This window comes from Aspergillus pseudoviridinutans (assembly GCF_018340605.1).
Source record: "Aspergillus pseudoviridinutans IFM 55266 DNA, scaffold_5, whole genome shotgun sequence".
NCBI classification, from domain to species: Eukaryota; Fungi; Ascomycota; class Eurotiomycetes; order Eurotiales; family Aspergillaceae; genus Aspergillus; species Aspergillus pseudoviridinutans.
The window spans coordinates 3,698,173-3,722,387 of NW_025091285.1; the positions used below are offsets into that span (position 1 = coordinate 3,698,173).

At 48.6% G+C, this 24,215-nt stretch overlaps 8 protein-coding genes across 8 annotated transcripts; 3 read left to right on the forward strand and 5 right to left on the reverse strand.

The window, feature by feature from the left end:
* Window positions 1–763: 763 nt before the first annotated feature.
* Asppvi_008349 (uncharacterized protein) lies at window positions 764–1,860 on the reverse strand (the record flags this gene model as incomplete). Its single annotated transcript, XM_043304220.1, has 2 exons — window positions 764–1,304; window positions 1,364–1,860. The coding sequence occupies 2 exons, from the start codon at window positions 1,858–1,860 to the stop codon at window positions 764–766; spliced, it is 1,038 nt and encodes a 345-aa protein (XP_043160155.1).
* Window positions 1,861–5,408: 3,548 nt separating this feature from the next.
* Window positions 5,409–6,176, reverse strand: Asppvi_008350 (uncharacterized protein; the record flags this gene model as incomplete). Its single annotated transcript, XM_043304221.1, is given in 2 exon segments — window positions 5,409–5,643; window positions 5,662–6,176. The coding sequence occupies 2 exon segments, from the start codon at window positions 6,174–6,176 to the stop codon at window positions 5,409–5,411; spliced, it is 750 nt and encodes a 249-aa protein (XP_043160156.1).
* A 1,351-nt stretch (window positions 6,177–7,527) lies between these two features.
* Asppvi_008351 (glutathione S-transferase family protein) lies at window positions 7,528–8,403 on the forward strand (the record flags this gene model as incomplete). Its single annotated transcript, XM_043304222.1, has 3 exons — window positions 7,528–7,607; window positions 7,660–7,713; window positions 7,779–8,403. The coding sequence occupies 3 exons, from the start codon at window positions 7,528–7,530 to the stop codon at window positions 8,401–8,403; spliced, it is 759 nt and encodes a 252-aa protein (XP_043160157.1).
* Window positions 8,404–9,150: 747 nt separating this feature from the next.
* On the reverse strand, window positions 9,151–9,872 carry Asppvi_008352 (glutathione S-transferase family protein; the record flags this gene model as incomplete). Its single annotated transcript, XM_043304223.1, has 2 exons — window positions 9,151–9,577; window positions 9,664–9,872. 2 exons carry the CDS (start codon window positions 9,870–9,872, stop codon window positions 9,151–9,153), a joined length of 636 nt encoding a protein of 211 aa, XP_043160158.1.
* Window positions 9,873–11,652: 1,780 nt separating this feature from the next.
* Asppvi_008353 (uncharacterized protein) lies at window positions 11,653–13,164 on the forward strand (the record flags this gene model as incomplete). The annotated part of the gene is made up of 3 exons (XM_043304224.1): window positions 11,653–11,713; window positions 11,798–12,815; window positions 12,915–13,164. 3 exons carry the CDS (start codon window positions 11,653–11,655, stop codon window positions 13,162–13,164), a joined length of 1,329 nt encoding a protein of 442 aa, XP_043160159.1.
* Window positions 13,165–19,269: 6,105 nt separating this feature from the next.
* Window positions 19,270–19,525, reverse strand: Asppvi_008354 (uncharacterized protein; the record flags this gene model as incomplete). The annotated part of the gene is made up of 2 exons (XM_043304225.1): window positions 19,270–19,360; window positions 19,413–19,525. The coding sequence occupies 2 exons, from the start codon at window positions 19,523–19,525 to the stop codon at window positions 19,270–19,272; spliced, it is 204 nt and encodes a 67-aa protein (XP_043160160.1).
* A 1,270-nt stretch (window positions 19,526–20,795) lies between these two features.
* Asppvi_008355 (uncharacterized protein) lies at window positions 20,796–22,382 on the forward strand (the record flags this gene model as incomplete). The annotated part of the gene is made up of 1 exon (XM_043304226.1): window positions 20,796–22,382. The coding sequence occupies one exon, from the start codon at window positions 20,796–20,798 to the stop codon at window positions 22,380–22,382; it is 1,587 nt and encodes a 528-aa protein (XP_043160161.1).
* Window positions 22,383–22,506: 124 nt separating this feature from the next.
* Window positions 22,507–23,764, reverse strand: Asppvi_008356 (uncharacterized protein; the record flags this gene model as incomplete). Its single annotated transcript, XM_043304227.1, has 4 exons — window positions 22,507–22,603; window positions 22,673–23,115; window positions 23,166–23,421; window positions 23,475–23,764. The coding sequence occupies 4 exons, from the start codon at window positions 23,762–23,764 to the stop codon at window positions 22,507–22,509; spliced, it is 1,086 nt and encodes a 361-aa protein (XP_043160162.1).
* Window positions 23,765–24,215: the final 451 nt, after the last annotated feature.

Below are 24,215 nucleotides of genomic sequence, written 5' to 3' on the forward strand. Positions count from 1 at the left end.
AGGTCCTGTGGCCGTTCTGACACTGTCTGTAAGGGCTATGTTGTCGCGAGCCTTTTCACACACCTGCTGCACTGAACTATTCCTACTTCAAGAGGATTTTATTTTTTATAAAAAGCTGCTGGGGGTATTTGGCGATGTTGGACAGCTGTGGTTCCGCTAGCTGCTCTTGTGCTTGGTGAGTCTTGGAGAGAGATACATTAACGAGAGTCCTGGGTTGTCTGCTAAGTCCTCTGCAATACTTAGAAGGGCGATTGACTTCTGAGTCTGCTACAATCAACGATTTGCCGTCATCACCGCAGGGATGGGGTGCGGTAGGATTAATGCACCTTATTGTGCTCTCCATATTGTCGCTCGAGATAAATCTTTGCCAAAGCATTGAGTATTCCACTGCGCGACAGATTCGTTCCGCCACAGGCTTTGAGAAGTCTCGGGCGTTCCGGTATTATTTTGGGCTGAATTTTGGGCTGATTTCAATGGCAACACGCCGTTTTCTATGTATCTCCTGTTTCATGCGTGCTGGCGTTCGGATCACTCTTGCTTGCTTCCGACGGAGGAAGCACCCACATAGCCATTATGCTACTAGTTAGGCTGCACCAGGTTAATCAGGTTGATGGAGTGTTGATTGATTGGCGAGGGGGTTGATATTCTAGACACAAGTGCGAGTCGGCCGGCATTAGGCTCTGTTAATAGAAAAGCAAATGGTAGGTCTAATATGCTGTTTCCGGTATTTGAGATAGAGGCTTATATAGAATAAATATACCAGTCAGACGTTCCAACGAATAGAACCGTTCCCAGTGACATCTCCTGTGGCTGTGCCTGTGAATTCGACCGCGGCGTTCCCACTCACCCTTGCAGAGCCACCGCCGTTGACATAAACATAGGCATTTCCGCTGGCCCAGACCGTGCTATCACCATAGACGACCGTATGGCTATTGCCGCACACGATGACATGGCCGCCGCCATGGATTGTCACACTTGCGCTAATATTTACATCTACGTAGCCTCCGCAAACCACGGCAGAGTTGTTCCCGTAGACATACGATTTCTGAGAGGGCTTCCACTTCTCAGGACGTATCTCCTTCCCCCTCTTATAGTTCTTTGTGAACTTTTTAAGTTCCTTCTCCCACTTCTCCTTCTCCCTCTTCTCCTTCTCCCTCTTCTCCTTCTCCCTCTTCTCCTTCTCCCTCTTCTCCTTCTCCCTCTTCTCCTTCNCTTCTCCTTCTCCCTCTTCTCCTTCTCCCTCTTCTCCTTCTCCCTCTTCTCCTTCTCCCTCTTCTCCTTCTCCCTCTTCTCCTTCGTGGGCTCTTTAGGCACTGTGGAGTGTTGCTTCACAACAGCAACCGATGGGTAGATCAGCGCTAACGTCTCCTTGTCGCCGTCAGAGAGCACAGTATTCTGAGGGACATCCCTCAGCCCGCTCTGCGTGTCTCCCCTCGCGATAGCGTAATGCATAATCGACTTTGGATCGTACGCCCGGTCCCACCTGGTATTGATGGCGCTATGCGTATCATCGTCGTAGTTGCGGCGCACCATATCCAAATCCCATCGACTCCTGTTCATAAGTTGGCCGTAGTTCCACTTGGCCTTGCACTGCGGGTGCTTGTGCTCGTGTACCAGGCCCAATGCGTGCCCGAACTCGTGGAGTACGTCGGCTTGCACCTTGTCCCGAGCGGCGTCCTGTGTCGGCAATCTAGGGTGCATATTGAGCCACATGGTGGGCTGGCCTGGGTAGGCCTCGGCTTGACGTCCGATATAGGCTTTGGAATGGTCTGTGAATAGAATACGAATGTCGGAAGGGCTTGTGTCCCATTCTGATAGGAACTTGAAGCGGAGGCGCATGGGGATAGAGTTATAATGCATTCTGACCAAGGATTTGACCGTACTCTGTTCAAATTCCCCCCCGTTTAGAAAACACACATTGAGAACAAGTTTGTTAGGCGGCCAGAACCCGGCCGGTGGCCCCGCACCCATCTCTTAGCTGTTTGCAGATTATCGTCGAGTTCACACGGATAGCGACTAGTGTTGAGAAGGCGAGCTGAATGGACCAGTCAAACTTTCTTTGGCAGTGGTAGAAGGCAAAAATGAATACATGCTGAGTTGCGGATAAGAGTCGGACTCGAGGAGTTGGTACGTTAACGCCTGAATCGCGGGTGGGCACCAAAACCCCTGACCGGAGAGGGATGTCGTGACTCACAGACAAATATATATCAGAACATGCTAAAATTGCATAGACTAGTTTGCATTCAGGACGAATGAGGTCAGACGGAATCGATTCAGGAGGGGATTATGATCGTTTTTTTGAAAAACCATGTGGGAGAGGCCAGGTTGAAATACCCCTAATGTCAGCCTGTTGATTCAGCGATCCTTGGTGGTTATAACACCGGGATCGCAAGTTGTCCCAAGATTACATAGAAATACCAAGGGAATGTGGTCTCAGATGTGACCAATCAGTTATTAGTGGTAAGTAACCAACCCCTTATTCTTATAGCATTGATCATTGACGAAACTCGTGAGGCGGTTCATTAAGGGCCAAATGAGCTCAATTCGCCCTATTGAGCAGAGCCATATTGGAGAGAACATGAAGGCAATATAGAGAACCGTCCGTTCCCTCGCGGTGCTTTTTCCCCTGGCCCGCGTGAGCCGCATGCACCTAAACAAGGTGCTTTTCTCCCTGTCGGAGCACTGCCACTATTCAGCACACAGTCACCAATTATTGCAGCCAAGGACACTATTATTGAGCCAACCTTTGCCGTGCAACTAGTCGAGAAGCTATGATACAAATATTATATCTGTTGCGAAAGTTGGGCGTTGGCTCATGCAGGCCAAAGGCTATGGTACTGTATGTGTTCAACAAGGCACTGTGAAAGCAAGGTAACACAAGGCTGAAAGCAAGGCAACACAAGGCGATCACTAGCATCCAATTCCTGTTCCCGCAAGGACAGACGACACGACAGATAGATGCTTATTGGCCATTTGCTAGTGAGCTGAATCTCCAGCCCATGGTGGTGATCCAGCCAGTGCTCTCCGATGGCAGTGTGTCACGCTATCAGCCAATGACCTGATTTCCGTTGACGCCGATTAGCCTTTTCCGGGCGGTGCAATCACATTGAGGTGGTTTTCACAACATAAGTATATGATTTATCTCAAAATCTGGTCTATAGTCTCGTGGCTGTGGTTCAGCGAATAAATACAATTGATAGGTGATAAAGAGTGTATACTCAAGTCAAGACTTCTTTCTTTACCCTGTGAAAAGCCAACACAATAAACCCAAGATGTACATACATGACTTCTGATCCAGACAGGCCCTCTAATTTACCTGCACTGACCTGCACTGAGTTAGTCAGATGATTCACTGTTACAGATCAGGCTTATCTACCAAGGTATTGACCCTGCACTAGAGGAATCTACATAAACCCTGCACAAAGCAAAGGATGCACTAATCAAAGATCAACTTGTTATTCACACGTCCTTGTGAGAAGAAATACAGACTAGGAAACTCATTAAGGAAACAGAGAACGTCTAAGTCATAATTATGTCTACTTACGGATGATCTACTTATACTGGAGAAGGAGGATCCGCTTCTTCTGGAGGATCCACTTCTGGAGGATCTTCTGGAGTTAGTAACTCCCATGAGCTATCCTGCTTATTTGACTTGGACTAATTGAAGTCCATTTGCTCGGAATAGGCGAAAACCTATGAAGGGGGATATTATGTAGGTGACTGCCACGTCCTATCCTGCTTGTGTGATCTGCGTGAATTAAAGCGTGTTTACCGGGAATAGCCATCTTCTGGATCTGGAGGGAATACTGGGTCTTATATTGATGACTCCACTCTTCTTGGACCAAATGGAGATGGAGTAGGTTACTGACACAACCTGCCATGTTCGGGCGGCCTGGGTTGATTGAGGCGTGCTTGCTGGGTGTAGACTAGATCCTACAGATCTACTACTGGACCTAGATACACTTCCGCTACTACTGGAGGAACTTATGGAGGATCCACTTATGGAGGAAATTCTACTACTCGCCAGTAGCAATGACCTGCTGGCCTTTGCGCCAGCTTTGGTCGTCTCCGTTTCCTGGGTTGAAGGAGGACTCGATTGCTTCTGCGCATCTTGATTATGTGGCTTGCTTTCGATTTTGTCTCCTTCGTTTGATACCATGTTGACCCTGGTTCTCTCGTCCTTCCGCCGGCTGCTAGCCGACTCCCCCAACCTCGGTCTTGGTTTTCCAACTGGGTTTCCCAAGATCTTCATGCGAATTCAGAGGTCCACCTTTATTAAGACTGGCAAACGCTTACGTTATATGACCTAAATTTCTCCTTGATATTCTCTCCTGTCGACCTTCCAGCTGTTACGCACGACTGGATGGTCGTTGCTACGTTAGAAGAATCCTGGGTTATACTTGCCTGTGCTTCTCTGTCTTCCACAAAACAGTGGCATGTGTGCCTGCCAAGCAATTCCGTAACCACAATTAGCTGTGGAGCTCCCAGCACCTAGGCGATAGAATACGCGTATCTCTCATTGCCAGATTGGGCATGAGACAGCTGTTCTAGAACTTATCCATCCCGATGAGTTATTTCTCGTAATCGGATACCTCTTATCTGGCTTTCTCTCTCGATGAAGACCTCACGTGCTTGATTTCCTCTCAAGAGGAATCTCACAAGAATTCATTCCTCTTGTTGAACGTCTTCTGAGCCAATCTTCCCATATCAGATCCCTCCATATGGGGACATAACCATGAGCATGTACTCATGAATGGCATTATGTGACATAACATATGAAAACGTCTAGATATCCCGTAAATCAACATAAGAAATGCCTCTTGGGTGGTCAACTGCTCTGAGAGGTCTCACACATGGCGCAGTAACTCACATTTGTGCAAGCCTCTCAAGTTGAGCCATATATTCGTATATCATACCCAGAAAGGAATTTAAGTTCCCTTGAATGCCATAGAACGGTGGCGCTTGGTCGGAGACCCTGGCTCGGATTCTGTCCGGTCTAGATATACTGGAGATCCCGATGCGGGTGGTGTTTACAAGACGGCGTATCGGGAAGACCATACCGAAAACAGCAAAACTAACCACAAGAGGGAATTCACAGGTCCTCGCTTTACAGAGCAAAATTCTCCCTTTGGGATTCGCATCATGTTCGTGCTTCATAAGCAGACGTAAGCTCGTAACTCGATCAGAAATCCATAATACGCATATCGTAGTGGTGGTAATTGAGACAGTACGGTCACTCGGATTTAGCGCCCAGTATCAGATATATTAGGACGGGAAACTGCATCAAGGACTGTTGCTAACACAACTCCAATAAAGTAAGATTCAGAAGTAACTTCGATCTAATTGACCAGCCTCCCAATCCCAGATACGGCAGACACCTGAGTATGCCATCCTCGCCGTAGAACACCTTAGTACTGCATCTTGGGATACGTAGCGCTGTCTCCACGTCCCTCAAGCGTCAAGTCGAGGACACCGAAGATTGGCCAGACTGGGTCCAGAGAGCTGGTGTCCCCGCGCTTGAATGTCATCTCGCTGGTCCAGTGGTGTCGGATCTCATCCTTATTACGCGAGAACACATGCAGGACTGCTCGCTGCACACCGCTTGGTGTTTCAGCGAGATAGTCGCGGTTAAATGTGTTCCTCCTTGAAGACAGCAGTCACAGGTTGCGCCAGCCACGTTCTTGTGCGTAGGTGCTGAGTCGATTGGGACTTGCCTTTGCAATCACAACAAGATTGGTGCGCTCAGCGAGGTGCAATGCAGCACCCTCAAGCCCATCAACAACTGACGTGCACGATGGACATGGTTGCTCAGCAAGCGGCAGCTTGGCTGTCTCACCTCCTGTGGCACCCGCTCGCAGGTCCTTAGGCCAGCGGGGGAACATCATGTTGTAAATGACCAGCGAGTTCTTACCCGGTGCGAATAACTCCGAGAGCCTCACCTCAGTCCCGTCGCCCGCAGACTCGAAGACGTAGTCCTCTTTAACCAGGCCACCCGGTGGAAGTGCTCGGCGCTGGGAAGCAACCAGTTCATTAAGCTGCCGGAGCTCTGCCTCACGCTCTAACAGGTCGTTGCGTGCCCGTCGGTATTCGCTCGACTCACCGGGGAACTGGACATTGGGGTCGAGGAGTACTTCCCGCCACTTGCTCATATCGCGTGGTTGATCATTGGAAGCCATTGTTTCCATTCAATTCATATATTCCAACTAAGATCTCGTTAAAGGACAGAAACGGACGGAGTGATACGTGGAAATCGGTGAGAATGGATGGTCGTCTGTAAAGAGATAGGGCGGAGGTCCATGACAAATCCGAAGCCCTCCGCATTAATAATACGAGGCCCTTATCCCACCTCTATAAACTATATTCTTCCAGATTTACCAACGATAGCTGAGAGGTCGTCATGATAATCCTTAGCTTCTCCTGCAGATTAGGAATACCACGATAGGCTGATACAAATGGCCTAACTCTGATGGAGTTCTCGTTGCGCCCTGCTGCCTGACAGATCTTATTTCAAAGGGACGATTTGGGCTATGATACCCGACTTAAGGGGCGTAGCTCACTCAACAGGATTGAAGTCTCTCTCAAAATACCCACCCCACACCTACAGCCGCATCTACGCACGGACGCGGATCAGATGTCAACCACAAATCTCCACATTTCCAGGCGCCTTACTCATTAACGTTATCCACAGGGCAATGGGTTTCGCCAAAACGTCATAGTAGAAGCAATCCATGATAGGTCGATCTCGATAACCATACGTTAAATCCGATATAATTGTTGGTAGGGTGGTTTTATTGTGCATGACGTAATCCACTGGCGAGTGGCCCTCCTGCCAACGAATCGCGTCAAAGGTATATGTACGTGTATTCATGTCTCAATAAATGGTGTCTGATCTAACATATAAGGGCGTCATAACCATGTGAGCAGCGAGTGGATCTAAATGTGGCTATTAGTAGCTGGCTGGAAGATGCCGGTGGACCACTTTTCTTAGCACATTACTTTGAGGATAATCTTAACCTTACTATAGCTTCCTAAATTAAGAATAAAAGGATGAATAGAAAGGTTCTGGTTAACTTTAGGCTAAGAAAAGATTAAAAAAAGAAGCTGCTACCTCCTAGTAACTTAGAACCCACTCTATCCAATCTGATTTGGTGGAAGTCAGGTTCATTGATTAAAACCACAAAAACTGTAACTAACAGTTTTAACTAAACTTGAGGTGGTTCCCTAGGCTAGGCACCAAATCACACACCACTGCAAGTTCAGTAAGGGTTGGATTCGATTTTAGCGGTTTGGTTATGCGACTCTACTCGGGACCTGGGACCTTTGCATGCCTACCGTGGTCTTCGCCCTACAGTGGCGTGACCTTGGGTGAGAAGGGTGAGTGCGCAATAAACATGGAACATCAATGACTTCACCACTTGATTCCCTTCTATCCTTATTTTTTAAACCTGTAAAGAACACAAATCAACATTGCATCTTGATCGCATCATTGCACCATTGTAACCCATTCACTATTATCCACTCGCAGCCATGAGTCGCCCTAACATCACTCTGTACACAGCGCAGACGCCCAATGGCATCAAAATCTCCATCGCGCTGGAAGAGCTCGGGTATGGCAGCAGCCCAGATCTCGTAAGCAGTGGCTAACATGTATATAATCAGGCTGCCCTACAATGTTGAGCATATCGATCTCTCCAAGCTAGAGCAAAAAGAGGAGTATGTGCATACAAATCCGACCATGCCCTGCAGAGTCTTGGCCTGGCTGACCAAACCCCCGACAGCTGGTTCCTCGAGATCAACCCCAATGGTCGCATCCCCGCCCTGACCGACACGTTCAGCGACGGGCAGAAGATCCGCCTGTTCGAGTCTGGCAGCATCCTCCAGTACTTGGCCGAGCAGTACGATCCCGAGCACAAGATCTCCTTTCCCAAGGGCACGCGTGAGTACTATGAGATGAACAACTGGCTCTTCTTCCAGAACGCCGGCGTCGGCCCCATGCAAGGCCAGGCGAACCACTTCTCGCGGTACGCGCCCGAGCGCATTGAGTACGGCGTGAACCGGTACATCAATGAGACGCGCCGGCTCTACAGCGTCCTCAACAAGCACCTCGCCCAGTCCAAGTCCGGATACCTGGTTGGCGATCATGTCTCCATCGCCGATATCTCGCTCTGGGGCTGGGTGGCGGCCGCCGCTTGGGCTGGTGTTGATATCAATGAGTTCCCGCATCTAAAGGCGTGGGAGGACCGCATGGCCCAGCGACCAGGCATAGAGAAGGGTCGCCATGTGCCCTCACCGCATAACGTGAAGGAGCGGACCAAGGATAAGGAGAGCATCGAGAAGCATGCCGCAGAGATCCGCGCCTGGGTCCAGGAGGGGATGAAGAGCGATGCTCAGAATAAGAGTTGAATCAGCTCCTGCTGAGCTTTGCATGAATGTACTTGCAGTAAGAATCAAATGAGCTGTAGCCTGCCATCAAGTGAAATGAACTGTATAGCAATTGATTCGCCAGCTCTTAACGAGTCGGCAGTGATGCGCCCTATGATATAGTGATGATTGAGAGGCGGGGTTTGATATTGACAAACCATTTCCTGGTTGCAGAATCGTGATATGGCTCGGGAATCCTATGTAGTCGTGCTTTCCCGCCTTAACTCCATTCGATAGCCCCATGTCGTGTGCAAGCTTACCCCCGGGTGGGGACTGTGATCTAGACAATGATCAGACCCATCAAACACCACTCCACATTACCCACTTAACATACAATTCTTTCACCCCACCACTGGCCTTGTAAATACGGCCTTTACATTCTATAGATCCCTAACTACGGGGATGATTTAACATGAAAAGAGGTAATCAAGCACTTTGCCAAAGCGGTGCTTGTTAGAGTTATTTTCTGAGAACAATAAGTCCAAACTTAATAAGGATTATTGTCTCTCCACAACCACAGGAGGACTGGGAGTTATTTTTGGCCGTTCTTAAGTCTTCCGCTTAGACCGCTAGCTACATTTCTCCGCTGGCTCGTTTGAACCTGACGGTCTGTTTGATCAGGAATTTCTGGGCGGCAGACATGATTTCCATTCACGATGAGATAGAGACACGCGACAGAGCAAACAAGAGTAATAAGCAGGTCCGTCTCAACACATGATAAGTGCATGCCTAGAAATGATGGCCTGTTCTCTTTACAGCACGTTGGTAGACGTCGCCCGATTCGACAGTCTTGAGCCACTCATTGATCCTCGGCCACGACTTTCCGGCAGGAGCCAGCTTGTTAGCGAAAATATCCTGAATGGAGAAAGCCATCATGGTGTCTGCAACCGTGACATGGTCACCAGCAAGGAACTTAGTTGAGGTCTCTTTTAAGTGACCTTCAAGCCAGTCTAGATCATGCTGTACAGACTTGGCCAACTTCGCCTCAATCTCAGGCGCGACTTCCGCAGGAGCCGCTAAACGGGCAGAGAAAACTGCTTCGGCATGAAGCATCAAGGCGCCTTCTGCAGCCCACATGAGTTCGCGAATCTTTGCACGCTTTTCGGGCTGGGTAGGAAGAAGCCGATGCGTCGTATCGTATTTCTCGATGAGGTATCTAACATAGGCGCCCAAGGTCAGTCTTCCTAGCATACGAGGCAAATTTATCTCTTTGAATCATCGGTCAATCAGTTTAGTACTCACTCCGCAATTGCACCAGACTCTCCCAGAACGAGGTTACCATCGCGGATTGCTGGCGCCTTCCCTTTGGAAGTAGGAATTCCGAGCTCGGGGGGAACGGAGCCATCCGGTCTGCGGTCCGCAAACTTCAGCTCGTAATCAACATTCAGTTCCTCAAGCAACCACGCCGTGCGGAAGGCCCGTGAGGACTGAAGGAAATATAGAGTGAGCATTTTGCTTCCGTGAGGACGGATACTGGAGGACGCAAGATGAAGTCGCAACGATGTAATATATCAACTGAGAACAATAGTCGTGCCTATCGTCCTCATAAGCTCCAGACCGCGCTGAATATATATCTATATCATGGAAGCTTAGCGCCGCCGAACGCCGCCGAAGCCGCCGCGTTATATTATGCGCCACAAACCAATGTCCAAGGATAGATATAGTCTAGTCCCTCAATAATTACATAACCTCCTCAGCTGCATGGATAGCTGATAAATCATTAAAGTGCATGTGCCCAACATTGATTAGAGTTCATACCGAATTCTAGTTGAGCGGAGTTCCGAGGATGTTCTTGGCACTCCTGGATCCTATTCAACTTCTGCCCACTAATATGCTCTCAGATTACTTCATCACGACCCCCGAAGTTCACAGACACAAAAGACCCGTGGCGACTGGTAGTGATCTAGATCTTGTTCCGAACGCAGCCAACGAAGTTAATAGCTCTTCTCTGGGTCCATCGTCGACTTAATTAATCTGATGAGAATCTTTCATTACGTAGATTCCTACAGCACTACTCCGTAGATAGCTTGATATAGCGGCAGCAGCTTGCTGTCATGGAGATTGTTGGGTTCTCTACCTAGGAAGCCTAACGTGCGGTGAGATAGGGGCAAGCCCGAAACTTTGATCTTCTCCCTGTTGTCTAGCTAGGAGTATAAATATATGGTTTTTGGCGGCTTGCATTGCGGCCTTCTTCTCTCGCTATACCTGTCAGTCTAACCTCCGTAGTTATTGAGACTTCCAAGATAGGCATCAGTATCTACATAGATTCGCCAGAGCTGTTCTCTCTCTTGCACTCTTTAGTACACCCAAAAACTGCCTTGTTTTGGCACACGTGATGTTGTTACAGTTCACTAGATCATCCTGACCCATGAGGATCTATATGATCTATACAACATAGTTTCACATCATATATCTTAGTGATCTCCTAAATGAGGGTACAGCCCAGCGTAAGCAGTGGTCAAGCTCTTAGGTTCCTTGGCTAAGCAGTAGGTAAAATTAGAGTTAAATACAGATTTATCAGTTAGGCTAAACTTAGGCACGGTGAGAGGAAAATAGTTCTACTTAATGTCACTACCGGGGGGAGTTGCTATTATTAGTTACTTATATTAAATGCAAATATGCATCATGACCTTGTTTTTGAGTTATAGTCTACTTCGCTCTGAATGTGGAGCCTACTGGTGCTTAGGATAGCGTAATATCAGTTGAAGATTGGTCTCGCAAGAGTTTCTTTGTTACTCGATACTCCCATGCTCTTAAGGAATTTGCCCGTTATGTGTCTTGAATTCTGCCTTGCGCATGCAGACATATGACCTTTGTCACATCTCACGTCTCATTGGCTTGGAATCCAGAGCTCAGCCTTGCATATTTTGGCTGAAGTCTGTGCGGTGGGCTGGCCATAGATATATAACACAGATTTGCTTTTTCCGCCGGGCAAAGGGGCAAGCAGATGCTTTTGTGTCTGAAAGAAGGAACCTGCATAGCATGATAGTACTTATGACCCTGGTCTGTATTACCTTCAGTAATAACGAGCGAGTAAGCCTTGGCACGAGGGCCCCAACGAGAAGGTCCCCAGATGCAATCTCATAGCTATGCGAAGTATGGGGACAATGGCCCTCCAGTTTAAATCTCTCGGGCCTTTACCACAAAGACTCATTTCTACTCTTCTCTCTCGTCAGATTCACCACGTACCTCTATACTTTTTGAAGTTGGACCTGCTACACACTCACAGCGATGGTGCGATCGAGCGCTCAATACGGTTATGACTCACTAGAAGTGGAGGAATCACACGGATGTAAGTGCTACTGTTTATGCTATTCAATTCCATCCGCGCAAGAGCCGGAGGTGAGGGAGAGGGTGCTAACCTTGTTCAATGAAGATGAAGAAACCAGAGATTGCAAACGGGCGGAATGGCCCTCGATCGACAGTGTCGCCTTCATGAAACCATATATCGTCGGCGCGGTCAATGTCGTCCTCGTGCTCGGGGCCCTCAATATGATCGCCGTGATCAGTATTCTCATCACGCTTCTAGTCAAATTTAACAACACGGCCAACTCATCCGACTTTGCACTTTACAAAAACACCAAGTTCAAGCAGTGCGCATCCGTGGTGCCTGAGGCGAGCAACTGCAGCGCCATAGCGGCCGCGTGGAAAGAGAGTGATCTCTACTCCACGTATGCCGACTTAGGGCGGTACTACGTCCTCGAAACGGGAGTCACCGCACCTAATAAATACTCTTATGATTGGTGTCAGATAGTCAGCTGCTTCAACGGCTACAAGGTCATTCCCTCGTCGGCGACTGATTCGGCCATGGGGCCGACCGCGTTGTACGGTTGGTGGGCCATCACCCTTACCTCGGTCAGTGCAGTGTGGAGCTTGAGGAAGGTCGCGCCATATTTCAATCAGGAGGTGGAGGAGTGTCGCGGAATCCGGGACATCAGCGTGATTGACTGGGCCTTCCTGATCTGGGATATAGTCGGGCCAATGGTCACCTGGTGGATCTCCTTCGCCTTCTCGTTCATCTACCCGACGCCGAAAGCCACTTACTCTTTACTTGCTTGGACAGTGACCTGGCGATACTCCAGCCAAATCCAATTCCACCCCTACTCGTGTATCTTGTCTCGTGTGCCCCGCATCCGCCGCCTTCTACCCTGGATCGTTGGCTTAGTGGCCGTTCTGCAGTGGGGAGCCACCATCTATTCGGTGCATCGGCAGGTAAGCGGAGGCACGCGAGGCATGCAGACAATCTATAACAGCTACACATGCCTGGGAAAACAGATACCCAGTGCCCCAGGCACGTCCACCTGCTCAGCTGCAGAGCTCTGCCAAAAATCCTGGCTGTTTAGCGAACCTCATTTCTACATGCCGGGAGATGACGCGGCGGGATTCCCCGCCGGGTTCGTCGGTGCCATCACTGCTGCTGTTGGATCGGCCGTGCTATTTATCMTCTCGACTAAAATTTGTTCGTCCTCTGGTATGTATTACACATCCTTTAGGAGGGCCTACGAAAAATGGTCGCCGATACTTATTCTCGCCGTGGTCGGGGGTGGCACAATAGCCGTGTTCGGCCTCTTGTACCCGATTTCCTTGGGCACAAACTGGAACCAGAGACATGCGGACTCTTGGGTGGCATTTGACACGGAGTGTCGGGCTGTTCATGTTGCGTTAAGCCCGTGGAGATTCTACTTGGATGTCGACAAATATGCGAGGGCACTGCGCATTGCTCGACTGTGGTTTGGTGTGTGACCCGGCCACCACATATATCCATGGCCCTGAACGGGAATGAATGAAGCATTTCCCCGGGGGAAACCCTCGTAACGCCCACTTTTTTTATCCCTCCAAACATGTCAACGCGAGAAGATAGAACAAATGTTCCCTGGGGGTGAAGCCCCGGATGCCACTTTTCAGATCTCTTCAGATTCCCCAACAAAGGGTTCATCCAGTCTGTCTCTATCCAACTCATGTTACACACGCCTAATCATTAGCCCACGATGAAACAAATTCTTATATATACGCACAAGGAAAATGGACATCTATACGTTTACTTGTCTCTAGGACTGGAATAACTAAACCTTGTCATAGTTTCCTGTTACTAACATTTTTAAGTACCGAGTGCGGTATTGAGAATCGTTGTATGAAGTTGGGTTTAGCTCTCAACCAGTCAATTAACATGCTAAGCCAGAAGACAGGCATCAGACAGCCCAGAACTTGGACTGCTCTTAGAACAGGCAGGCTTCCTCAATCCCTGGCAGAATTCACAATAAAGCTGCTTTGCCACAATGATTGTCATATGCGACTCGGGCTCTAAGATTTGCAAGCTTCCACAGCCTCTTTGCCTTTTCTACCAAGGAGAGCGGACAAGCGGTAAATATAAGGCTGGGGCTGCATGGACAGAACGACATCCTCAAAGAATATGATTCGTTACACCAAGTGGTCATATCCTGGTCGCTCAGCTGCGCCAGCTCATTCACTGCCAGCCTTGCGCTGACCCCGCTTAAATATGAGTCTTCCCACCTCAAATCCCAATAACCTACACACAGAAACCCTAGTATTCATGTCATTCCAACACCACGTCAAAGTTCATTGTTTAATTTATTCTGTGATGCCGTGGTCAGAAAATGGCGGCCACGAGACTCTCTCATAATGACTACACGGTTGCCTGGATTTGCGCAGTGCCGCTGGAGATGACAGCTGCAAAGGTCATGCTCAACGAGATACATGAGTCCCTTCCTCAACCGCCAACTGATCCCAACTCCTATACACTTGGCTCAACGAGTGGCCATAATATAGTTATTGCCTGCTTACCGTCTGGTGTCTATGGGACAACATCCGCTACAACGGTTGTAGCTAAGATGCACTCAACATTTCCCTCCCTAAAATTTGCCTTGATGGTGGGTATTGGAGGTGGTGTACCCAGCACAAGCACCGATGTTCGCCTTGGGGATGTGGTAGTCAGTACACCATCCAATACTTCTGGTGGCGTGATACAGTATGATTATGGGAAGACACTGTCAGATGGACGCCTTCAGCGCACTGGCTGCCTCAACAAGCCCCCGCAAGTATTGCTAAACGCCGTGTCTCAAATGCGCAGTGATCACATGATCAGAGAGAAAGATATTGAAGAGACTATTTCCAATACACTGAACATGTATGAACAATTGAAAAAAGAATTCTCCCGACCTGAAGACTGGCTTTTCAGCGCGGATTATGTGCATCCCAACAATAAGCCGGATTGCTCAGCATGTGACCAGAGCCGATTAGTGAAACGCACATTACGAACATCTCACAAGCCTCAAATTCATTACGGTTTAATCGCATCCGGAAATCAGGTCATGAAGGATGCTAAGACGCGAGACTCTATTGCTGAAGCATCGAATATTCTCTGCTTTGAAATGGAGGCGGCTGGAATTATGGATCAGCTTCCTTGTCTGGTGATCCGAGGTATCTGTGACTACTGTGATTCTCACAAGAACAAAGAATGGCAAGGGTATGCAGCCCTGGCTGCCGCTGCTTATTCTCAGCTGCTCTTGACAGTTGTCCCTCATCAAAAGAATGACAGCCCGAGATATGATGCGAAAATTCAGCTGAATGAAAGATTAAAAGCAAGGCAGATGGATATCCTGAAGAAGCTTAATGTGTCGCCATACCGAGATCAAAAAGACCGTAATCCTGATCGAATACCAGGGACTTGCCAATGGTTTGTTAACCATACAATCTTTCAAGACTGGCAAACAAGCCAGACATCACGAATGCTCTGGGTTTCTGCAAATCCTGGATGTGGAAAGTCTGTACTTGCCAAATACCTCGCAGATTCCATTCTCACAAAAGGCATGTCTCGAACAGTTGGATATTTCTTCTTTAAAGATGACTTTGAAGAACAAAAAAGTATCATAAATGCGCTATGTTGCATCCTTCACCAGCTCTTTAGCCAGAATCGTGACCTGCTTACCGAAGCCCTCATCGAGCAATTTGAAATGAATGAAAGGATCACCAAGTCATTCAGTGAACTTTGGAACATCCTTATCAGTTCCGCGAAAGAAAAGCATGCCGGAGAAATTATATGCCTTTTGGACGCCTTAGATGAATGTGAACAACATGGATGGTCCCAATTTACGGAAGCCTTGCGCAGGCTTTATACGGGTGAGACTCGGCATAATTTCAATCTGAAATTCCTGATTACTAGTCGCCCCTACAGCCACATCCGGCGGGGCTTTCAGCCTCTTGACATACCTGGACAGCCTATCATTCATCTTAGTGGTGAAAGTGATGTCGAGATGGAGAAGATTTCCCAAGAGATTGTTGTTGTTTTTATTGAAGCAAGGGTCAAGGAAGTAAAAGCTCGACTACGGCTAACAGAAGATGAGCAAAATCTCTTACTTCAAAATCTGACTCGTGTTCGCAACAGAACATATCTTTGGGTCTATCTTACCTTGAACTTAATTGAGAACAAGGAACACATCGACAAAAGAGGAATAGTCGAGGTTACCTCAAACCTCCCACAGTCTGTTGATGAGGCTTATGAGCAAATCCTATCAAGGAGCACAGATTCTCAAAAAGCCAAGAAATTACTTCACATTGTGGTTGGAGCAGCGCGACCATTGAACCTGCAGGAGATGAACCTCGCCCTGGCCCTGAGAGAGGGTCATCGATCTTATGTTGACCTCGCTCTCGGACCAGAAGACCGTTTTCGCGAAACCATGCAAGGCCTATGCGGACTTTTTGTCACCATTGTAGACTCCAAAATTTATCTCCTTCACCAAACGGCAAGGGAATTTTTGCTTCAAGATACTCTCGAGAAGACACCTGTTGCTGTCGAAAAAAGATACAAATGGAGGCATTCCTTAAGGTTGCATGAATCGCACAGTATCCTCGCAATGATTTGTAGCCAACTCTTACTCTTCACCGAGTTTGAGAAGGCCCAGATACTTACAGGTGATGTACTTAGACTCACTGACAGCTACGTTTTTCTTGACTACACTGCTAGATATTGGACTGCTCATTTTTTGGAGTCAGATCTCAAAAGTGATGCCATGTTACGGCCCCTGCTTATGATTTGTGATGCAAGTACAGCTCGCTGCAAAGTCTGGTTCCAGATTTATTGGTCTTCTATGAACACAGAATTTCCCACTGGTTTCACCACTCTTATGGTTGCATCATATTTCGGCATTACCCCTGTTGTTAAACACTTGATTAAAGTGGATGGAGCTGATCCGGACGCCAAAGACGATGTGCATGGCCGATCTGCCTTATCATGGGCCGCGGGAAACGGCCATAGTGCTGTTGTGAACCTCTTGACTAAAAGGTCCTTGAAAAGACTCTTGAGGAAGAGGACTCATGTCGATTCGGCAGACAAGCACAACCGGACTCCACTTTCGTGGGCTGTCTTGCATGGACATGTGGAGGCAGTCAGCCTGTTACTCAAAGCAGGGGCTGCAGTTGACTCGACAGATGACATTGGAGGGACGCCACTTTATTATGCCATTTGTAGTGAGCATACTGGAGCTTTAAAGCTTCTGCTGAAGCGAGGAACCCAGATTCAGTCCAGAGATGATATACAAAAGGAGCTCCTACTTTCAGCCGCAAAGAAAGGACATGAGCCGGTGGTGAAGATCCTACTTGAGATAGATGCCGACGTGGAGTGCAAGGATAGCAAATTCGGTCGAACACTGCTCTCATGGGCGGCTGAGAACGGCCACMAAGCGGTGGTGAAGCTGCTGCTTGAGAAGGATGCGGACTTGGAGTGCAAGGATAGCCAATWCGGYCGAACRCYGCTCTCATGGGCGGCYGAGAACRGCCACSAAGCGGTGGTGCAGCTGCTGCTTGARAAGGATGCGGACTTGGAGTGCAAGGATAGCCAATACGGCCGAACACCGCTCTCATGGGCGGCCGAGAATAGCCAAGAAGTGGTGGTGCAGCTGCTGCTTGAGAAGGCTGGCCTGGAGTCCAAATTGCAGGATATACAAAAGTTCCGGGATATAGTTGGAGTTGTTGTTCTTCTTCACAAGCCGCTCTTAGTTGATGCGCTGGCACGCTTCCTTGACGTCTCTCCATATCATATTATCGATCAACTACAATCACTTAATTCACTTCGCACAATTTTCAACATGCCAACTGATCCTGATGAGGTACTTCAGTTTCTTCATTTACATTTCCGATCTTTTCTCCTCAACACCGAAACTGCCCTCCAAGTGGAGAAGTGTGGGATACACCAGAAAATAGTTGCACAATGTTTATGTATCATGGGTAACTTCCTGAAGCAGAATATCTGCGGCTTGCCCAGCTATGCGGCAGGACGAAAGGATATCAATGACCAGATTATTGATCGGTGCCTTCCAGAAGAGTTAAAATACTCATGTTGCCATTGGGTATATCATTTGGAGCAGAGCAACAAGCCTGTTAATGATGAAGTGCGTGGTTTTCTGGAGAAGCATTTCCTTCATTGGCTGGAAACGATGAGTTTAATGGGGATGGTACATGAGACTGTTGGTAATTTAAATACATTAATAGCACTGGTGACGGTAAGTCCTGATATGCCAGAGTGTTACAGTATACAGTTAATAATGTGGGAAATTCCAGAAATCAGATTCGAATTTTTCAGAGATTTTACGTGATGCGCAGCGATTCATCCTCAGAAACATGGAAATTGCTAGTTCTGCTCCACTACAGCTTTATTCTTCCGGGATTGCTTTTTCCCCTGAAGGGTCAATAATTAGAAGAAAATTTGAAGAACCTCGCAGGTTGATGGCTGCATTGCCAACAACAAAGCAATCATGGAGCGCGCATTTGCAGACCCTCTTGGGCCATTCAGGTCGGGTTAGGACGGTGGTCTTCTCTCCGGACGGCCAGATGGTGGCCACAGGCTCTAGTGATAAGACTGTCCGGCTCTGGGATGCCAAGACCGGAGAAGAACTCCAGACACTCCAGGGGCATTCAAACTGGGTTTGGGCTGTGGCCGTCTCTTTGGACGGCCAGATGGTGGCCTCAGGCTCCAGTGATAAAACCGTTCGGCTCTGGGATGCCAAGACTGGAAAAGAACTGCAGACACTCCAGGGCCATTCAGCTATGGTTGAGACTGTGGTCTTCTCTGCAGACGGCCAGATGGTGGGCTCAGGCTCTGTCGATAACACCCTTCKACTTTGGGATGCCAAGACTGGAAAAGAGCTCCAGACGCTCCGGGGCCATTCGGCTATGGTTAACTCTGTGGTAGATAGCGATCGTCACCCAGTTCCAGACGAGCCCAACCCTCAGTTAACCTTAGTAGAGGACTGGGTGGTCCTTGAAGGTGAAAAAGTATTGTGGCTCCCGTTTGATTATCGTCAGCCAAGTTGCTTAGCCATCAAAGATGGAGCTCTTGCTCTCGGCTATCGGGACGGGCGAGTTTGTATTATGCAATTCAATAGGGTACATCCATCCCTACATTAACTCCTCATTATATTTAATCTACTAATCTATTATTTTCTAATCTCAACTTCAAAGGCGACCCGGGGTAGCTGAGTACCATATATGTCAGTCATGGATATTTGCATGATTATAAGACGGCTTAAATAAGCTGCCACAGAAGTAAGTCTTCGCTATTCTTGCGGACCTTCCCCTAACTTCATCCACAGGCTAGATGGTGAATCTATCGACAGTGTTGATGAGTCATGCTAAGTACTATATACATTCCTATGCACAACACTTAGCCCATAGCAGTCATATTTCAGGTCGTAAACATTGTCATTCCAGCTCATGACCCTATTAACCGCAGTGCCATCCAGGAAGGGAAGACTTGGGACCAATGTAGCCCCATGGAGGCTGGCAGTTATTAGTGGCCAGATTAAAGAGGTAGAAGTTTCCTAAGACCATATCATGTCAGTTATCTGGAGAGGGCGTCTGGTCGCCAGGAGTCCCACCATCACGACATTGGCAGAAAGTGCCAGTGACACCACAATTGGGATTAGAGCTACACAGATGTTAGTCTCCTAATCACCTTCAAGCATGGGAATAGGCCTTACTAGGCATAACATCCGCTGTCTCCACGAGCAACATTACTGCTCATCTCGGAGGCAGGAGCAGCCAACACCAGGGCAGTGTTGACAAGGGCAAGGATGACAGTGGAGGCCTTCATTATGTACTAGAGAACTGCTGGCAGTAGGATGAAAGACTAAAGGGATATAAGAAGATGAATGATGCTAACGGATGAGGAGTCTGTAGTGTAGATAGTTAGGGCTTTATATATTTTTCTCCAGAGTCGCAGCAGCCCTTTTTGAATCAGATGTGGCCTCTTCTGAAGGTGTATACTGCCTTGCACTGTTCTCAAGCTGGATATCCATGAAATTAGTGGATATATTCTCATTTCACCTCAGATACGACGGACGATGTTAGTGGATGCTGACAACTGAATGTAACCTTGTGCCCTGGTTTTCCATGCTATAGATAAGTAGACTGAATCCTGACCTTGCTAGCTTCATTGCATTGATATTAACTTGGACATTACACTTGTGGATAGCTGGACTCCAAATGAATGCTATACACTGAGTAGCGTGAATCTAGAGGGACAACAGTAAGTTGTCAAGTGGAGTCCCTCGGCTGTGCTAACTATTGGTCCAAGCACGACAGCAGGAGATTTTGCTAGTAAAATAAGCACTAAAATAGTTTGATTGGACACCCAGGCAGCCGGGCTTGGAAAAGTCGATTAATCGCTGCGTTTGCCGCAAAAGGAAACCACGTGCTATCTCCCAACGATAGGGGGCCCACTCCGGTGGGGTTCCAGCTTCGGCACCGCCAGGCAGGCCATCCGTACTAGCACTAAATGGACTAGAATACTAGTTAATTGTTGATTTCCAGACCGCCCATCCTGACGAGGTTCTGAATCCTGAAGCCCGTCGGCGCAGCGGTGATTTGCCGTTGGTCCCGAGAGGTAGTGATTGTGAGGCTGTGAACCCTAGTTGATCCACATTTTCTCACTAAATCGTACAGTGAGTCTTCCCGACCCTGCGCTGGCATGGCCTCTCTCGCACGTCCCAATGTAACCAGAGACAGGGTTATTTCCACCCATCTCATCTCGTGCCTTTGCAGGTTGAGTTGGTCACGAAGAACATACTATTCGAGGGCTTGCACACCCGGCCGCCTTCTGTTTGATACCCACTTCGCAGCAATCGGAGGATCATGTAAGAAACTCGTATCGTGGATTGCAAATTCATTTCGTGGATATTGCATTTGCAGAGAAGGATATTGCAGTACACTCTGTGACTCTTGTATGAACGTCACGTGTGGTTAGTGCCTTTGAGCGACTCTGACACCGATCTTGAATAAAACCTCCTACGATCAAGCCTTATCAGCCGCTTACCCACTGAGGCTTATCATCTTTTTCACTAGACAACTGTTGATCAGTGGGCATGTCTCGGCAGTCGCATGGACCAAGCCTTGACCGGCTGTCCCAACTGCCCAGCGAGCTTTTAGTCGCCATCTTCGAGCAGTGCGCCGACTTTTCCTCGGTGTGGAGTCTCATGCGCACATCGAAACTGATGTTCTCTGTGTTTAATGATCGAGCCTGTGAAATTGTTTCTGAAGTCATGCTCTTAGCTGTGCCTGTCCAGGCTCAGATCGTCATGCAGGGAATCCTCGCCGTGCAGGTGGGCGCTTTTTCTCAGTGGGAAACATATAGCGACGTCATCCATTATCTCATGAGCAGTGACATCCGACCTGCAAATAGGATTATAGCATCGTCGGCACAGCTGCGCAAGTTTGTCTATCTCTCCCACTATATTCATGCCCTAGCACATCTATGTATCGAACGAATGATCCAGCGATGTCTTGAGAGTCCATTAGGCCAACGACAGTATCCCCCAGGCTTTAGGCATCCCACATGGACAGAGGAGCAACGGACTGTTCTTGCATTATGGCGCCTATTATTCTGGAATCAACTCAAGATTGAAGGTGCAAAGGGATCTCTGGGATGGTCCATGGATCACCTAGAACGACTGGCCCGGAGCGATCTCCATGATCATTATCACTACAATGCTCAGGTCTTGCAGGGTTTTGCAGCTTTGGGTTTCATTGCTGAGATCTCACTGGCGGAAAGGTCCTTTGACCTCTCCGAGAGTCCGGCTCGAGATCCCTTTCCACTGCCAAGAATCCCTAGTGAGTTTGACTGGCTAGAGTTTGACTGGGTTTGCGAGCCTCCTCCTTCATCAAAGGATCGGACATTTGAATATTGTGAATATGACTTGAATGTGATGTTCCCCCTACAACAATCAGGGCACACTCAGCAGAGAGATGAGTCTAGCCCAGAGGCAGCCCAAGACTCTGTCCATGATCTCAGTGGGCGATCCAGTCTTGAACACAGTCCTGAACACAGCCGCGAGTCTCCGTCTCAGCCTCATCTGGACTTGAAAGGTGAAGCTGTACAGCCATCTAGGCGACCACCAGCTCGATTTTTCTACGGGACACCCTCCGAGGACGAATCGTCTAACGACAATGAATGGAACACCACTGAGGACTTCCAGGAGGACACTGAAAATGAAGAGTCAAGCTCGGGCTCGAGCTCTGATTCAAGCGAGGATGGCCCTAGAATCATCCGAGGCTGCCGCATGGCCTACACCCCCTCTCCTTCAGATGAATTTTATAACCAGGGCCGACCGCACTCTGTGCCTCGCCCTGTTCGTGATTATGGGCCCCAGTCCCTCTGGGGCCCGGAGTGGGAAGACCTTGGCCGAGAACCGCTCGGTATCCAATTCTGGCGCAGTATGAGTGGGGATCTCCCGGCCGGACCGGCCAAGTATATGCAGTTCCAACCGTATGCTCGCTATGGATTCGCATTCTGGGAGGAGCGGCGGATGATGCAGCTAGGACTATGGTCGCACCAGGCCCTTAACGATCCAGTCGAGTACTACCAGCGATGGTATACCTTTCTGAGTCAAGAGGATATTAAGCGCTTGGAGACGAACTTTGGATATATATCTGATGATGATGACTACGAATGATATCAGTCGATCAATCGAGCATACCATGCATTTAAACGAGTCTACCATTTAACTCAGTACACGCGACTTCCTCCAAGCCATACCTCCGTCTTTTACCTATCCGGATACGGCTGTCCGGGTATTTTCACATCTCATACGTACAGAAGCCTGTGTAGAACTCGACTGGGTATGTCCCCTTCTTTGTAGTATGGGTGACATGCAGAGTATAGTCATAGGCGACCCTGCCATTCATACAACATTGTTAGCGCACATAACCACAATCGCACGAGAAGAAGAGAAGTAGTACATACGCAGCCAGAGCGTAGGTCTCTGGATTTTTCATGGCTAGGGACTTTGTGTACATCTTGCCATTTTTTCTGAGCTTATTTCCGGCCATCCGGGGAAAGTTGTATTCCTCATCGTCACCCTTGTTCATCACTGAGTTCCCCCAATACAAATGAAACAATTCGTGATATGCAGTCCGTCCGGCTGGAACCACTTTAGAGATCATTTGGGGTTCAACTGCGCCGGAAGGTGGTTGGTTATTTTCAAATAAGTCGCTTGGGAGTGCTGAGGCTTCGACAGAGCGTAATCGACGTCCATTGAACGCCGCGTCGCATAGTGTGATGGCGCCAAAAGACCCCTCATTGATGGTATAAGCGATGACGTTGGCGTCTGTCGCACAAGGACCCTGCGTGGGATCGTCACCGTATTTGATATCGAAGACGTAAGCCATAAGGGCCTCGCTCCAGTGCTATCTGTCCATCAGCAATTGACAAATGTTGCTGCGAGCAGGGCAGGTACCGGGTAAATAAACTTCGGGTTTTTTCCCAGCTCCTCTGCTACTTTCTTGCGACGCTTCTTCATCTCCCTGCTATCGCTGATGAGATACGGCTCGCCGTTCTCCTTGACCATGGGGTTGCCGTGGGCGTCTTTCATCTGGCTGCTCATGGTCTCGCGAACTCTCCAGGTGTCCCCACAGAAGAGAAGGGGACCATGTCTGTTCTGTCCATTATTGATTCGGCCACCGGACTCCATCCAGTTCTTCACTCCTTGCATTCTGTCTGTACAGGATAGTTAGTTCCTATATCTTCGTGAATGTGGTGTGGCCACTTGCCTTGGATAATGGCCAGATCCTCTTCCGATGGCTGGAAGAACAGCGCGTTTATCAGGCGTGTCGCTTCGTTTGTCGTTCTCGCCGTTGCGTCCTTATGATCGAGCGTTGCTTGGATTGCAGTGCCCGCTAACTCATATGCATCGTCGAAGACTGCGTCCAGCGTAGCCTGGCCGTATTTGGCGCAGTTGCCCCCGGGTGCATTCGGGGCAACTGAGTAGTGAAACATGGCTCCCAGGTCTCTTCTAGCAGCCCAGGCCAGGTGGCCATGGCCACCGAAGCTGGCCATGATGGCGAGCAGCAGTGCTGGCGAAAGTACTAGTCGTGGGAGGATCATTGCATGCACTCGACAACGAGTCAGTCTCTTCTGCTTGGAACGAGAATTAAGTTGGAGGGAACGGTCTTTCTCTTTGCTTTTAGCATGCACTTTTCTGATAATCGCTTTCTCCAATTTGCTAAAGCCACGTGCCAGTGCATTGGTAATGACCCCTGCCCTTTTTCCTTTTTTGCAAAACAATTATGTCTGTCGGGATCAGTCTCTGTAGCCGCCGAAAGCGCACTTTTGATCATCCATGACCCTGCTCTCTCTCTATCCCTCAGCCACAAAGATAGCACGGTCACCGCTAACAATGTCAAGTGAGACATTGCCCTGGATGTAATATCGATATAGATTAAGAACTCCTTGTACGACTCGCACATTCCGCGGTATTCCGGTGCGTGGGAATCGGAATCCCTCTATT